The sequence below is a fragment of the Stenella coeruleoalba genome, assembly GCF_951394435.1.
Source record: "Stenella coeruleoalba genome assembly, chromosome: 3".
NCBI classification, from domain to species: Eukaryota; Metazoa; Chordata; class Mammalia; order Artiodactyla; family Delphinidae; genus Stenella; species Stenella coeruleoalba.
In genome coordinates this window covers 139,404,296-139,421,533 of record NC_137148.1, presented here as the reverse complement: position 1 = coordinate 139,421,533, position 17,238 = coordinate 139,404,296, and the positions used below count along the sequence as shown (strand labels likewise).

Genomic DNA, 17,238 nt, shown 5'->3' with positions numbered 1-17,238 from the left:
TTTTTAAAATAGCAAGAAGGGAAATCGCTTTTCAGGGTTGAGAATAGCACTAAAAATTATATATATATATTTAATCTATATAATTCATATTCATGTTGACATGCATAAATTATAATTAAAATATATATACTCACATACATTATGTGTGTGTATATATATATATGTATGTCATAATATATCAGATGTAGGAACAGATCACAGGGGAAAGAAGGTACTAGTCAATGAATGGGTACTAGGCAATTGATTATCCATATGGGAAAACAAAAGTAAATTTTATCCCTTTATCACTACACATACAGAAATCAGTTCTAGGTGGAAAAATGAAAAGTGAAACTTTGGAACTTTTAGAAAAAAAATAGGTGAATATCTTTATGTTCTTGGGATAGAAAGAAGTTTTGGATGTGAACGTGGTCAATAAAAATTTGTAAACTTAAGCACATTAAAATCAAGAATTTCTATTCATCAGAAGAAACCATAGGCACTTCCCTGATGGTCCAGTGGTAAAGAATCCACCTTCCAATGCAGGGGCCTCGGGTTTGATCCCTGGTCAGGGAACTAAGATCCCATATGCCGTGGGGCAACTAAGCCCGAGTGCCACAACTATTGAGGTCGCATGCCTCAACAAGAGAGCCCATGTGCCGCAAACTACAGAGCCCACACACTCTTGAGCCCGCGCGCCACAACTAGAGAGAGAAAACCTGCACACTAAACTAGAGAGAAGCCCGAGCGCTGCAACAAAGAGACCGCATGCCGCAATGAAAGATCCCACATGCCCCAATGATGATCCTGCGTGCTGCACCTAAGACCCGATGCAGCCAAAAAAATAAAGAAAAAAAATAGATAATCAGCAAGGACCTATGTATACCAAGGAGGTCTATCAACACTCTGTAATAACCTACGTGCGAAGAGAATCCAAAGATGAATAGATATATGTATATGTATAACAGAAAAAGATACTGTACACCTACAACATATACAATATTGTATATAAATGTTACCCCCCAAAAATAAAAATTAATAAAGAAAAGAGGTAGTGAGACACAAGCTTTAAAAAAAAAAAAGAAGAAACCATAAAGAAAATGAAAAGACAAGCCACACTTTGCGAGAAGATATTTGCAATCCATATCACTGATAAAAACTACAAATCAACAAATAACAGAAATGAAATGAGAGAGAAATGAAAAAAAGTCACATACAAGCCTGTTACAGAAAAGGAAAGATAAATCATCCATAAGAAAAAGCTCTTTTACACTTATTACACTGGCAAAATTTATGAAGTCTGACAAGTTTTGGAGGGGAGATAGATCATTGAGAACTCACACATCACTAGTGGGAGTGTAGATTTTCACACCCACTTTGTAAAGTGATTGGGCATTAAATTTTAAGGTTGAACATTCACTTAAATGTTACTTTAGATAAATTCTTACACGTGTATACTAGGAGACCACAAGAATATTCATTGAGTACTATTAAAAAAATGAAAGAAATGGGAAACAACCCAAAAGCCCAAACTGAGAATGGATAAATAGTGGTAGATTGATAAAATCAAATATTCTGTAACAGTGACCATGAATGAACACTGGCAACACTGTGATTGAATCCTAGAAACATACCTAATGCAGAGTGAAAGGGCAAGTCCCAGGATATGGCATACACTACATGACATTTTTGGTGAAGTTCAGGAAAAAACAAAACTAGATAATATATTATTCATATGGATATACATGCTATACAATTATACACAGGAAAAAAAGCAAGGAAATAATCAATGTAGACTCTGAGATGGTGTTATCTGTCGGAGGAAAGCATGAAGGCATGAAGATGGGCTAGTGGAAGAACTCATATATATACCAAGCGGTTGAAAATCTTTTAGCCTGTAGGTTGTCTTCTATGAGCTCATGCATGTTAATTTTACCTTTATGCTTTATAATTTATGTATACATTGTATATCTTTTCTATTTGTTGAACATACTAAAATAGATAAAAGAAGAGCCCTTACCCCCAAATTATATAAAGTATATACAATAAGTAAAAATGTTAACATTAATATACTCTTGGTGTGAGACTGTGTGATGTATCGGTATTTGTTGTATTATCCTTTGCAACTTGTAGTCCCCTCCAAAATAAACTTTAAAAAAACGGAAAATAACAAGTGAGAAAAATAGGAAGTGAAGAAGTGGATACAGTATATAATCTTCTATCAAGAAGATGGGCTATGAGATGCAAACTATTATATATAGGATGGATCAACAACAAGGTCCTACTGTATAGCACAGGGAACTATATTCAATATCCTGTGATAAGCCATAATGGAAAATAATATGAAAAGGAATGTATATATATATGTATAACTAAATCACTTTGCAATACAGCAGAAATTAACACAACACTGTAAATCAACTATATTTCAATAAAATAAATTAAAAGAAAAAAAAGAAGAAGATGGGGGGAATTCGCTGGTGGTCCAGTGGTTGGTTGGGACTCCACGCTTCCATTGCAGGGGGCACGGGTTCGATCCCTGGTCGGGCGAACTAAGATCTCACAAACTGCGCGGCCAAAAAAAAAAAAAGGCTACGAAGAGGAGTAGAATTTTGGGGTAAGAAGGGTGCTGGGAGTGACAGGTGTTATTGGATAACTGCAGAAGGAAGTGGGGGGTAAAGAGAGACTTTTTAAAAATGTATTTTAAAGATGAAGGCATATTGACATGATTTAATATTGACTGGAAAAATTCTAGAAGAAAGGCTGAAAATTATGAGACAAGGGATAAATGATAGCATGAGGTCACTGAAGGTTAAAGGAATTAGATATTTCATCTGTAATAAGTGGGAGGAAGACGGGATGAGCATAGATGCAGGTGCGTTTACAGGTTTAATGAAGAGGAAATAAAAGCGTTTGGATTCTTCATGAGGAAAATGATGACATCAGGAGAGTCGGACAGAAGTGCCAAAGGTCTGAGAATGCATGAAATTTGAAGTGAGTAGTTGGAAAGGGAAATTACTATATATTCTAAGATACGAGGTAACATTAAATGCCCATTTATGATTGGACACTATGGAATTTAAAGTAATACCAATTGTTTTATTTTTGTGATTATTTTGTGGACAGATGTTCCTACGTAAACACCCCTCCTTGCTCATGTATGTTCGAGAGTGCAGTCTCCCCATACAAATACCTTTCAAATTGAGCGGTAACATCTCTCAGGCTCTGCACTGTACTGTTATACCTTTCCTGCAAAAGCAGTGTGGTCTGAGCATGAGCAGCATTACTTTTCTCCAGTTCAGCTTCTTTCCTAAGAAAAAGGAACAGTTAAAAGATAAAATGCTAACTGCAAATCATTAGTCTCAGAAAGAGACTAGGATTACCTTTGACACTGTGAATCATATATCCCACATCTTCATGTTTATATCAGATACTGGCAGCTTAGACCTAAATTTATGACCTACATCTAATAGCCTGTTCATTTACCTACAGCTTCATTTTATCTTTCCTGCTTTTATTTTACTTCTGTTTTCATCCTAATTTACTTACTTATCGTTTCATATCATACGTACTTAGGTAGGTAGTTTAAACACTTTTTTGGAAGAAAGTAGATTAAAAAGACTCTGAAAGAAAATCTTGATAGCAGCCAAATCTAAAGAATGTGAAGGATTACCAGTTAAAAAGCACTAGGGTTGAATAAAATTTAATTCTCTGCATTTAGACATTTAAGGAACACTAGGTACAGTTAAGTTAACTTCATTTTAAGAGTTCTTTTGAAAAAAGAGTTACAGAACTATGTGGATTTATTTTGATTACACCAATTACCACAAAATAAATTGTTATCCAAATATTCAACAACTTATTTAGTAGACTATTTTGCATAGACAGAATGGCTTTTAAGACATCTTTATAAATATATACTATAAAACTATAGAGATTTTAAAAAATATTAATATTACATATTACCACAATGGTGATACAACATTTTTGGTAGGCATATGAGCTTATAAGAGATCTTTTAAAGAACAAATAAAAACTGTAAGTAAGAAGCATTATTCACTTACAGACTAAGTTGGACACTGAGACAAGATAGTTGATCAAATTCATTCTGTAATGAGTATAGGGTTTAAAAAATATATACCACAGCTAAAAGCAATCAACTAGTACTAAAGGATTTATAATAAAAATGTTCTCTTTCCTGCCCCCTAGAGGAATCGTTGTCAACTTCTAAGTTTTTCTCTTAAGCTTGAAATTTCCAGGCTGGAAAGAACCTTAGAAATGATCTCATAAAACTCCTTTATTTTATATCTAATAAAACAGAAAATAAAAGAAATTAAGATTGTCTTGCTCAGAATCACACAACTAGTTAACAGATCTAGGAATAAAATCCTTATCTCCTGACCTCCGGACTGAGTTTGTTGAGTTAGAATAAATGATTATCTCATCTTTCTTTCCTAAACTGACATCATCCACTCAAGTTTCTTAAAGTACCTGTTCCCTGAGGCTGGTTGCAATATAGAACAATCCCCCTAAGTACACTTTGGTAGTGTTCCCCAAAATGCAAGCATAGAGAAAACTTTGGTGTTTTTTTAATCAGTAACAAAAGAAAACAGAAAAGGGATTAATAACAAAAGTACCTAATAAGAGATAGATACACACTTGTGAAATAAGTGGCAATTCTGTAGCTTTATGTCTAGTCCATGGTTCCTTGCTAGAAAATGTTTTACTGCTGAAATCCCAAGGATTCAAATATTTATTCACAAATTGAACTCAAGAATCAACCCAGATATTTTTGTTTTATTTTGTTTTTATACCTTTTGTATTTATTAGCGCTCTCTTTTTTTTAACAACTTAAACTTTTAATTTTTATTTTATTTTACTTATTTTGGTTGTGCCAGGTCTTAGTTGCGGCAGGTGGGCTCCTTTGTTGTAGGTTATTAGTTGTGTCATGCAGATCCTTAGTTGTGGCACGTGAATTCTTAGTTGCAGCACGCATGTGGGATCTAATCCCCTGACCAGGGATCAAACCCCTGTCCCCTGCATTGGAAGGTGGGTTCTTAACCACTGCGCCAACAGGGAAGTCCCTCAACCCATTTAAATAAATGTAGTGGAGAAGGACCTATAATGTGATGAAAATAGTATGGAATAAGAGTTTAAAAAAAAAAAAAAGCATGAGAACTTAGGCTTTCTACTTTTTTTTTTTTTTAAACCCACTAGCTTTGTCTACCTGAAATTGTCCTCCTCCTCTTTCTGGCTTTGGAGACTAAGGTTATTTATTTACTTATTTTTTTATAAATTTATTTTATTTTTGGCTGCATTGGGTCTTCGTTACTGCGCGTGGGCTCTCTCTGGTTGCAGCAAGCGGGGGCTGCTCTTTGCTGTGGTGTACAGGCTTCTCACTGTGGTGGCTTCTCTTGTTGCAGAGCACAGGCTCTATGTGCCCAGGCTTCAGTAGTTGTGGCACGTGGGCTCAGTAGTTGTGGTGCACGGGCTTAGTTGCTCCATGGCATGTGGGATCTTCCCAGACCAGGGCTCGAACCCGTGTCCCCTGCACTGGCAGGCGGATTCCTAACCACTGCGCCACCAGGGAAGCCCCAGGCTTTCTACTTTTAATGACAAATTTTTTATTTTTGAATGTTTCCCAGTTCTGGTTGTTTTTTTCCCATTGTGCTTTTTGATTGTTACTCCTGAAGTGTTTGTGCTCCCTCAAAAGAGGTAATTAAAAGTATAACTTACACTATGATGCATATATGGACAAAAAATGGAAATGTTTCTTATTAAAGGGTGGGAATCTTATTATTTTGGATATTTTTCTAAATCTGTTATCATTCTAATGCTAATGTCCAATAATTTTTAGAAAATATAAGAGCAGTATAGGAATACAAAATTTTGGTTATTAAAACTCTCTTTAGTTAAACCTTGGGCCTTAAATAAAGAAAGGGCATGGCTTCTGACTTTGGCTGTCATACTTGTTTATATGCACATCCTGTGCATGTACTTTACCTGTCTGTGTTTATCCCTTATTTGTAAAATAATTCCAACCTCACCACTCACACGATTGGTGTGAGAATCCTGAGAGAATGTGCTAGAAAACACTTGTCAACATTTGAAGTCATATATAAAAATGAAGTCCTATTAATACAAACCCTTTCAGTCTTTCTTCCATGAGTTTTAGTTCTTCACCTCTAGATTCTGATTCTTCTTCCAATTGCTTGACCAGGCTTTCCACTTGTTCCTCCTTTTGCTGTAATTTATCTAGCTCATCCAGTGCTTGCTTTAATTCTCCCTCAAAGAGATTCCTCTCTTTAACCATTTCCTCTTGAAAAGAACATAGCTTCTGTTGAAGACTAGAAGATAATTCCTGCATCCAAATAGAAAACCATCAAAATAATTTGAAAGCTTTTGAAAATTTAATAAATAATTAAATTAAATTGAATGATTTGTGAGGTTTTACTGAGGGCAAAAAAGAAGTACAGATGATGAAGTATGGACACTAAATTCAAGAGCCTCCAGGAAACTTGAAAAATAGAGAGATATCATATTTATTTTATCATGGATTATATCCTACACTTTGTTAACATTATGGTAAATGCTATTTCAGTCTTTTTTCCTACGCAACACACACACAGACACGTGCGCGCACGCCCGCGCACACACACACACTTAGAAAACCAAAATCATATTCTACAAGTGACTTTTATCATTTTTCTCATGATTTATATAAAAAGAGTACTATGATTTCAATGTTATATAAAATATTTTAATGTTATATAACATGAGTAAATATGAATAAATAAATACAAATAAATCACTTGTGAAAAAATTTTAACATTACAAATAAAATGAAAATTGCCTACTTGTATTCTAACCTTAGTTTTCCCATTCCAGAGATAACCACTAGTTTGGTATTCTATGCCTTATGGTCTTTTTCTATATATTTATATACTTAAAGTGTAAATGATATATACTGTGTATGCAAAGGTCATTTAAAATATCATAAAAATAGTAGTTGAGATCTTTTCAAGTCAATATATACAGATCTACTTAATTCCTTTGTTGTTGCAGATTGACCAATGATACAAAATTTCATGTGCATGTGAATGCCTGCTTGCCCAACTCTCACCAATGTGTCATATTAGTAAATGTTTTAATATGTGCCAATCTTGTAAGTGACAAAAACAAATTATTTCTATTTCTTGGATTACTACTAAGGTAGCGCATCTTCTCGTGTTTACAGACTACCTGAATTTCTTTTTTTTTTTTAATTTTAAAATTTTTTTGGCTGCACCATGCAGCTTGTGTGATCCTAGTTCCCAGACCAGGGATCGAACCTGGGCCCCCTGCAGTGGAAGCATGGAGTCCTAATCACTGGACCGCCAGGGAAGTCCCGAAGCTATCTGAATTTCTACTTCTAAGAATTATTTATCTCCATCCTATGCCTATTTTTTTTTTTTTTTTTAGTGAATTGTCCTTTTTTCCTCATTGATATGTAAAGTGTTCTTTATGTAATCTGCATTTTAAATAACTGTCACTTTCCTTTCTTGTCTAATTAGACACTCTTTTACCATAGAACTGTAAATGCCGATGTAGTAATCTAACACAAGAATGTGCTGAAAAATTTTTTTAAACAATTTCCTTATTTTGCTTCAACTGCTCCTTGAATTTTTTCACATTATGAATAACGCTGTGGTGAACAGCAGTTAAATACGTGGCATAGGCACGATTATTTCCTCAGGATAAGATTCTAGAAGTAGAATTGCTGGATCAAAGGACATATACAATTTAAAGGTTTTCTGATATACAGGGAAATGTATTACCTAAAAGAAGCACTAGCGTTTTAAAATATTGTAGTAAACTACCTTTTCTTGTTGCAGAAGTGAATCAATTTGCAACACTTTTTGTTGTAGCTCTTCATGTTCTTGTTGTTTAAGAACAGACCTCTCTTTTAAGTTTCGTATCTCAGAGTTTAGATTTTCATCCTGTTCTCTGTCCCTATTGATGAGGTCTTCTAGAAAAGGGAAAACATTAACAATGCTGTAATTAGATACTAATATTAACTTTGAGAAACCCAGATTCCCATAATATTCCACTATACTGCTTTGTAGCATGTTACAGAGATCAAGTATTTCCAAAGGGGGGAAAAATAACTCTGAAGTTGGTATGATTACTATATATAAAATAGTATGTATATTATATAATAAAACCCCCAAACCTAGTTCTATGTATCTACCAATTTTAAATGGCCACCCAATGGGGAAGTCAAGAACTGCACAACCATATATAGTTCAATCAAGACAAGAAATATATTGAAATAAGCAGACAACAAATATCATAAAAGACAAAAATTCCCAAACATAGAACAAAATTTTTGTTGTTTATATAATTATTTTAGAAAGTTGTTATAACATAGCAGTACTTTTAAAAAATATCATCGGTAGTACTTATCTAAAGAAAGTAGTACTATAAACAGTGGAATACCTTTTTCTTTTTCAAGCAGCTGGCATTTAGCATTCATGTCTTCCACTTGTTTAGACAATATAGCAACATTTTCCTCCAGAGACTGCTTAAGGCTTAAAACTTCATGATTCTTCTCTTTCAGATTTTCTTCTAACTGGGCAATATCTAGCTTGTATTTTTCCACTTGATCTGATGCACAACTGCATTAAAACAAATTATGTTGAAGAGCACATCTATTTAAGCATAGGGAACATTAAATGAAAAGAGATGAAAATGATGTATTCATCACAGTTCAACAAAATAAAGTCCAATTTAAAACTACTCTTCATATTACCTTATTTCTTCGATGTATTCTAAAAGTTTTTCTGTTTCAGATTTTTCATCAATCTTTTCTTTCTCTATTGAAATACTAAAAAAAATTGCACATATTAATATACACAATAATCACGCATAATGCTTACTCTGTACCAAATACTGTTATCTCAGGTAGGCTGACTCCGGAGTCCAAACTCCTAACCATTCACTTATGTGACCCCTCAAGTTGACAATTTAATATATGCAAATAGGAGGCTCAAGTTTTTTACTTTTAAGTAAGAAAGCTTTCCAAATATATTCTGACAAAAGGGTTATGATGATGGGAGTCATCCTCTGCAACACTCCAAGTGTAACAGAAATCATCTTTTCTGTAGCTTTCCTAGCTTCCCCACCCCCCACACATACAAAATAACATTTTGTGTGCCACAAAGCCTTTGTTCCAGGCTGCCTTATATTCAATTACTTATGTGTTTACCTCCTCCAAACACCACAATTTGAGAAACGGGCGAGCGACAAACAGACACCTTACACAAGGATATATACGAATGGTCAATAAGCACATAAAAAGATGCTCGACATTAATAACAACAAATTAAAATCACAAATGAGGGACTTCCCTGGTGGTGCAGTGGTTAAGAATCCACCTGCCAATGCAGGGGACATGGGTTCGAGCCCTGGTCCGGGAAGATCCCACATGCCACGGAGCAACGAAGCCCATGCGCCACAACTACTGAGCTCACGCGCCACAACTACTGAAGCCCGTGCGCCTAGAGCCTGTGCTCTGCAACAGAGAAGCCACCGCAATGAGAAGCCCGTGCACTGCTATGAAGAGTAGCCCCTGCTCACCGCAACTAGAGGAAAGCCTACACACAGAAACGAAGACCCAATGCAGCTAAGAATAAATAAAATAAATAAATTAAAATAAATAAATAAAATCACAAATGAGATACTACTTCACATCCACTAGAAAGGCCGAAATCAAATAGATGACAACATCAAATGTTGATGAAGATATGGAACAGATGAAACTATCACACATTGTTAGGCGGGAGTGTAAAACAGCAAAACCACTTTGAGTGTTTTAAAAAACGTTATATGTATACAACCCTATGACACAGAAATTCCACTCCTAGATATTTACTCAGAAAAATAAAAGCCTGTGTCTACAAAAAGGCATATATAGTTGACTTATTGATAATAGTCAAAAACTGGAAACCCAAGTATTGATCAATAGGAGAATAATAAACAAATGGAGGTATATTCATATAATGGAATACTACTCAGAAGTGAAAGGAGCAAATTATAATACACCCAACAGTACGGCTGAATCTCAAAAAATTATCTTAAACAAAAGAAGCCACATATACACACATATGCATGCATGTGGTAATAAATGTCTCCAAAAAGGGCAAACTAATTTATGATGATAGAAGTCAGAAAGTGGTTGCAGGGGTACAGGGGCAGCCATGGGGGAGGAACAGGGGAGCAGGAAGGAGCACGAAGGAACTTTCCGAGGGGATGGCCACACTGTCTACCTTATTTGGGTGGTGGTTATACAGGTGTATACAATTGTCAAAAGTCACTAAACTGAATACTTATGATCTGTGCATTTTACTGTATACGAATTATAGCTGAGTAATAAAAAGAAGGCTAGGATTGTGCATTCATCACAGCTCCCTATACCAATACTTCTCAGTTTTGGTCTCACTACAACCTCCGTAAGATTATGTTGTTAGAAAGACCATGAGTCTTTCCTCATTACTGATACAGAAGACGTACAAAAGTAATACATTCATACATCTTTCAGCATAAAACGTTTGGGAATGATTAGGGCTCAACTGTCACTTAGGAAGAGAAATAGGGCAAGTAGAGGCAGGCAATGAGGTAAGTATGAAGGGAAGGTTAAAGTCTCAGTAAACAATAACTAGCCGAGAAAGGTAAATCAAAAATTGGTTACACACACACACACACACACACACACAAATTGGTTATACAAAGGAATCTCTTTCCTTTTAGTCACTCACATCTTCCCCTCAAGTTGTGCTATTTTCTCCTGAGACTCTTCGAGATTCTTCTGGGTAACCTGCAGCTTCACCTCCATGCCTTCTTGTTTAGCCATCATGCTCTACACAACAGAAATATCTGTTTTAGGAAATGAGAACTTGTTCAGATCCCCCGCTCCAGACACAGCAAACTTACCAAAGGTATCACTCACCCTCATCTTTATTTCTCTTTTGTTTCGAAGTTTCATCAACTCAAGGCTTAGAATTCTCAAATTCTTCTGGTTACTATCATCAGAAAACTAAGTACAACGAACATAAAAAATCGAGAAATATTTTCTATTAAGTCCTGTAAAAAAAATCACTTAAATATTGATTATCTATTATTGGGACTGTTATTTGCCTACAACATACTCTGGTAGAGAAAAGAGCCAGGATTACTGGTTTTACACTACTACTGTTCTTGTCTCTCCTTTTCCTTCATGTGACTTTCTGGTCTACTTTTGAAATCAGCTTCAGTGGTCGTTTATCTGTATATGCTAGAAATTCCACTGTGTGGCTCTAAGACAAGCTTCTTGGAGAGAATTTCGTAAAGTGTGTTTGCTTAACAAAATGCATCTGCATTGTTTGGTCTACTTTGAAATATGCAGACTATAGGGTTCATCGCAGGCCTAATAAATCAGAATCTCCCTGAGTGGGGCCTAGGAATCTGCTCCCTTCCCCGTGCTTAATTCGTATGCATTCTTACTCCCTTTGTAATCAAAGAGCTCCGCACATGACAGGCCCTGAATAAATGACTCTTATTAAGCTGAAGAGTGATTTACAGCTTCCTTCTACTTCTGTAAAAAAGCAAGACGACCATGTTAAGTCCTTTAAGATCATTATTATATTAATATTGATAAATACAATTTATCTATTGAACACATTTAGTCCACACAATTATTCATTTCCCACTATATTTCCAAAAGGATTTGAGATGGAAGCTTGCTATTATGCTATTATTTCTTTCAGAGAAAGATCTTTAAAGATACTTCTAGATGTAAATTCTGCAACATTTATTAGTGGCCTTATTTATTGGGGGTGATTTTGAAGAAGGCGAGAAAGTGTCAGACATTAAAACAAAAAGTAAACTTTTTTGTTTATAACCTCTTATGTGCCAGGCACCAAAATAAAAAAGATGCAATAATAATTCCTACTGGAAGCAGCTTAATATTTAAAGTACATTTAGTGAAGGAAAATGACTAAACTAGGCCTAAAATTCCCAAACAGCTATATGAGAAAAAAAAACATGTTTATTATTTATTCAATTGTAAATATTATCATGAGGTTCAAATACCTTAGATTTTAGTAGCTCATTAGTCCTGGTTAATTCAATAAGCTGTTTTTCCAGTGAAGCATTACTTGCAGAGAGAGATGTTTTTTCCCTGACGGCAGCATTTAGTTTTGCTTCCATCTTCTCCAACTCAGCTTCCAGATCCTGGATCCGCTTGTCTTGAGCACCACGTTCCTGCACAAGAACACGAATCTGGACAGAAACAAGGTGATAAATGAATAATTCACTGATTACTGCCAACATAATCACTAAATGCTACTGATAATCAAAATATTAAAGTTCTAGACAAACTTCTGATTGTGACATGATGCTCTTAGATATTCTTAGCTGTTTAAGCAATCATATTTATTTTATGACACATCTTGAAAAACTGTAAGCATTTTAAGAACAGAGGATTTGAACTGTCATAAACTTCTAGGTGTAATTAAACTGTTTATTCACTTTTAAGGATTTCTACCTATAAAAAGTCTTCTTTACTCTAGTTCTAATTATAGGAAGTCAAATTATAGCTTGAAATGCTAAATATCTTTTTCATTTCTGGGAAAGCAGAACTGGGCTTCTGAGTAGGTTATGGTAGGCATCAGCAAGCCATCATTCCTGCTGCAATTACTAGGTAAAAACCAAAACCTAAATCAAAAACACATACTTGTCAACAAAAAATGTGGAAGCCAGAAGACAATGAAATGTTTAAAAATGTATGCAGAAAATCTGCCAATCAAAAATTCTATTCCCAATGAAATATCCTTTAAAAATATGAAGGTGACATACAGATGTTTTCAGAGGGGAAAAAAAAAAGGCTGAGAGTATTTGTCAACAGTAGAACTGCATAAGGAATTCTAAAGGAAGTTCTTCAGGCTGAAGGAAAATGATCCCAGGTGTTTGTAAGATATGCACTTTAAGGACATAGATTGACAATAAAGGGATCGGAAAAGATTTACCATGTAAACATTAAACAAAAGAAAGCTGATATGGCTATGTTAATATCATACAAAGTAGACTTTAAGGCAAAAAATATTACTAGGAATAAAGAATTTTACGGGTAAAAGATTATTTCAAGAGGAAGACATAATCTTAAATTTGTTGTGCACAACAAAGTAATATCATAACTTCAAGATATACAAAGCAAAAACTGACAGAATTAAAAAGATAAATAGACTAATCCCCAGAGCTACAAATTTAAAAATACCTTTCTCAGTAACTGATAGAGTAAACAGACAAAAATATCAGTAGAGATAAAGATCTGAAGAAAACTGTTAAACAACTGGAACTAATTGTCATATATAGACCACTATAACCAACAAGTGCATGTACATTCTTTTCTAGTTCACATAAAACATTTACCCAAATAGACTATTAGCTGGGTATAAAAGTATCAAGAAAGCACAGCTGCATTAAATCACATGAAAAGTATTTTCTACCCTCATTGGCTTTGTATTCATACTAATCTCAGTATTCTAAGCCAATTGCTTTAACTAAAAATATATCAAGCACCACTTATATATACAGCTGTGAACTAGATGCTAGGGACTGAATGAGCTTTAAGATTCCCTACTATAAGATTCTTTATGCCTACATTATTGGTTTAAAACCAATGTTGATAGCACATCATAAAACAGAAAAAAGGATGCTGAGATTATCTACATCACACTTTTTTCAGTTAAAGAAACTTAAGCTCCAAAAAAGGACTGTAAACTCAAAAGACCAAGCAGATAATATAAATAAGAGAGCCAGGCGAGGACTGACTGAGCAAATGTGGGGTCTAAAGAAGGCAACGGATGCGGAAACTGTGCTATCAGATCTTCTAATTTTGCAAGAGAAGTCAGAAATCTGAATTTGTTTTGCATGATATTTTACTTTTAAATATTGATAATTAATTCAAATTAATCAAACGAACAACAAATACTGTGGGGCTTAAATAAAATAGAGCTGTATTTGTCAAAAATTTCTATTCTAAAAGATTAAGTAACTGATACAAATTACCAGTTCTAATCCTGGCACTGCCACTCACTCACCAGCTATCTCATAGACACTCGGAGACACTCAGTTATTATATATCTAAGTATTAACTCCTACATCATAGGCATGTATCCTCAATAAAATGATAGCCAGTATTACTAAAATAAATACAAAAAGGATCAGAGCAACAAGGGCAGAGATTTGCAAAGTTATTTTGACATATTCTGGATCTTAAGCCAACATTTAACTGTAATCAATAGTAAGTTTTAATACGTCAAAAGAATATGTCTAGGGGACTTTCCTGGCGGTCCAGTGGTTAACACTCCACGCTTCCAATGCAGGGGGCACAGGTTTGATCCCTGGTTGGGGAACTAAGATCCCACATGCTGTGTGGTGTGGCCAAAAAATATAAATAAATAAATAAGTAGAAAATTCTTATTAAAAAAAAGAATATGTCTACTAGAAAGAGTTGCTCAGTAATGGAAACACAGAAAAAAGACTGCCAGAAAAGCAAAGCTGGCAGTGATCAGCCTTGCCCTGCTTAGGGAAGTAGGCAGGTTTTTTAGGTCAGCTTTGCTCAGTAGAGATTTCTGCTACGATGGAAATGCACTGTGCAGTATGGTAGCCACTTACCACTAGTGCCTACTGAGCAGGTGAAATGTGACTAGTGGAACTGAAGAACTGAATTCTTAATTTTATTTAAATAGAGACGTGGTAAATGGCTACTATATTGGATAGTACAGGCAGTAGGTCATTTTATCCTTGAGGAAGGCATATACCTATAGTGCAGAGATGCAGTAAGTTAGCACAACTCCATCACAATTCAAATAACCTGCTAGGATTTCATGCTCACCAAGTTTTCTAGCTAGTTACTGTCTTAACACATAGATTACTATATAGGAAGAGTGTATGCTATGAGTAAAGGTTAATATTTGATCCACATATAGTTGTAATAAACTAACATATTGATTTTAGTTATCCGTTTTTCATGAAGTAGATTACCTTGAATCCATCCCTTACTAAGCTAACAAATTGCATACCACATTGACAACCACGCTCTAAAATATGGTATCCAAGCCAAGGATTGGTTACCCTGTAGGTACTGGCCTGGATGGTACATATGCCTCACTATATGACTCCTCAAATAGCAACAGAATCCTTGTCTCTTAACTATGTGTAACTCTTTTTCCATTATATTGCACTTACTTTTCAGTAAGTTGAAAGTACTGCTTACCTCTTTTACCAACATCTTCAAATCTTTTTCATTCTTTTGAGATTCTTTCTATTTGAAAATCAAAGAACAGAGACAATCAAATTTAAGTGCCACAAATACCATAGCCAAATTTGATTTTTAGGTATCAGAAAAGATTAAGGGTTCCAAACATTTCACTGACTCTATAAAATATTTTGTAGGTGACTTACCTAGCAAATGAAGGAAAAGCTTCTTCAAATCTTAAAATATTTCAGGCTTGAACATTTTTTACCCCAATAGATGAGGCTTTTGCTAACAAGTCCACTGAAAAGAACAGGTCCTCTTTTCTAATGTTAAACAGCAATACATTTTAAATACTTAAGTATGCTATCTCAGAAAAAAAAAAAGACTCTTAAAAAGAGAAATCAGGGCTTCCCTGGTGGCGCAGTGGTTGAGAGTCCGCCTGCTGATGCAGGGGACACAGGTTCGTGCCCCGGTCCAGGAAGATCCCACATGCCGCGGAGCGGCTGGGCCTGTGAGCCATGGCCGCTGAGGCTGCGTGTCCGGAGCCTGTGCTCCACAACAGGAGCGGCCACAACAGTGAGAGGCCCGCATACCGCACAAAAAAAAAGAAAGAAAGCAACTTAAACTTAGATCCCAAATATGAGAAAAAACTACAAGTGCAAAAACATAAAGAAAAACTGAAATAATACAAACTGATTCTAATCTACTCATTGCCTTTATTCTCAATAAGATGTATTTTTACGTATCTTTTTATATCCAATAGCCTTTCTGAGATAACGGCCCAAAACAGAATATCTATCTTTTCCATCTAAAGATGGAAGAAAAGTCATAAACACCTTGAACAAAATGTGTTTCATATATTTCTAAGTTGGGGAAGGGCCACCAGTCTCATGTTTATTAATTTCACACCTGATAGCATTTTCTATCAAGGAAGGCCTATTATGTAGGAGTTTTACACAAACTTGTTTGTAATTTAGTTTTAAATTTCAGAACTGTTTCTCTAAGAAATTCAAGTCAAGAAATTTACATCAATTTCCAAGAAAAGGGTATCTGTATCAGTGCTGCCCATAAAAATATAATGCAAGCTATGTACATATTTTCAAATTTTCTAGTAGCCATATTTAAAAGGTAAAATATTTAATAATACATTTTACTTTAACCAAGATATCAAAAATATTATTTCAACATGTCATTAGTATAAAATTATTAACAAGATATTTTATATTTTTGGTACTAGGTCTTCAAAATTTTCTGTATATTTTACACTTACAGCACGTCTCAACTCAGATGCTAAATTTTCATTAGAAATAGCTATCTATATTTAGATTTCACAAAATATACAGATGAAAAGGTAGATTCACATACCCAAGTTATTCCAAAAACATTTAAGTTTTATAACAACAGAATCAAGTATCAGTTTTTAACTACCCATTAATTAAAATTAAATAATACTAAAAATTCAATTCTTCACTTTCAAGTGCTCAGTAGCCACACGTGGCTGATCACTTCCATATTGGACAACAGCTCTTTTTTTTATAGAACAAGAGACTTAGGTAATCGCCAAATTAATGAACAAGAATAAGCTTAACTTATAGCTTTGATTTCCCAACTCTGAATCTTTTCACATTAAAATACCAAGTTGTGCAACTCCTTAAGGAAGAACAACTTGCTTTATGAACTAATGGAAACCGTAATAGTAGGCTATTGCACAAGCTATAACATGAAGTTATTAAGAATTTAATCTCCTACCACTCCTTGGCAGTTTCTGAGTACTAGACCTCTTTTAGGCATTAGAATGTTTTTTCCTTTTTGTTTGCCAATATTTACTCTTCCGCCAAAACAAATAAACAAACAAAACCAGAACAACTCAAATTATGGTAACTAACAAATCAAAGCATTGCATAATTTTTAAAGGCTTTCTAAGTATTATAAAATTTACCGAGCTATAGAAATGACTGAGAAGTGGAGACCATTTTGTAACT

General features: G+C 34.7%; 1 protein-coding gene across 1 annotated transcript in view; it reads right to left on the bottom strand.

The window, feature by feature from the left end:
• The window catches only part of HMMR (hyaluronan mediated motility receptor), a gene marked incomplete at its 3' end in the record, with an annotated part of 44,117 nt that overhangs the window by 22,471 nt on the left and 4,408 nt on the right, over positions 1 to 17,238 (bottom strand). The window contains exons 4-12 of the mRNA XM_079918613.1: positions 15,275 to 15,322; positions 12,088 to 12,276; positions 10,967 to 11,053; positions 10,776 to 10,876; positions 8,771 to 8,845; positions 8,458 to 8,636; positions 7,839 to 7,987; positions 6,126 to 6,340; positions 3,173 to 3,289 (exon numbers count right to left, since the gene is read on the bottom strand). Coding sequence (XP_079774739.1) covers positions 3,173 to 3,289; positions 6,126 to 6,340; positions 7,839 to 7,987; positions 8,458 to 8,636; positions 8,771 to 8,845; positions 10,776 to 10,876; positions 10,967 to 11,053; positions 12,088 to 12,276; positions 15,275 to 15,322 — 1,160 coding nt within the window. The remainder of the gene's footprint in view (positions 1 to 3,172; positions 3,290 to 6,125; positions 6,341 to 7,838; positions 7,988 to 8,457; positions 8,637 to 8,770; positions 8,846 to 10,775; positions 10,877 to 10,966; positions 11,054 to 12,087; positions 12,277 to 15,274; positions 15,323 to 17,238) is intronic.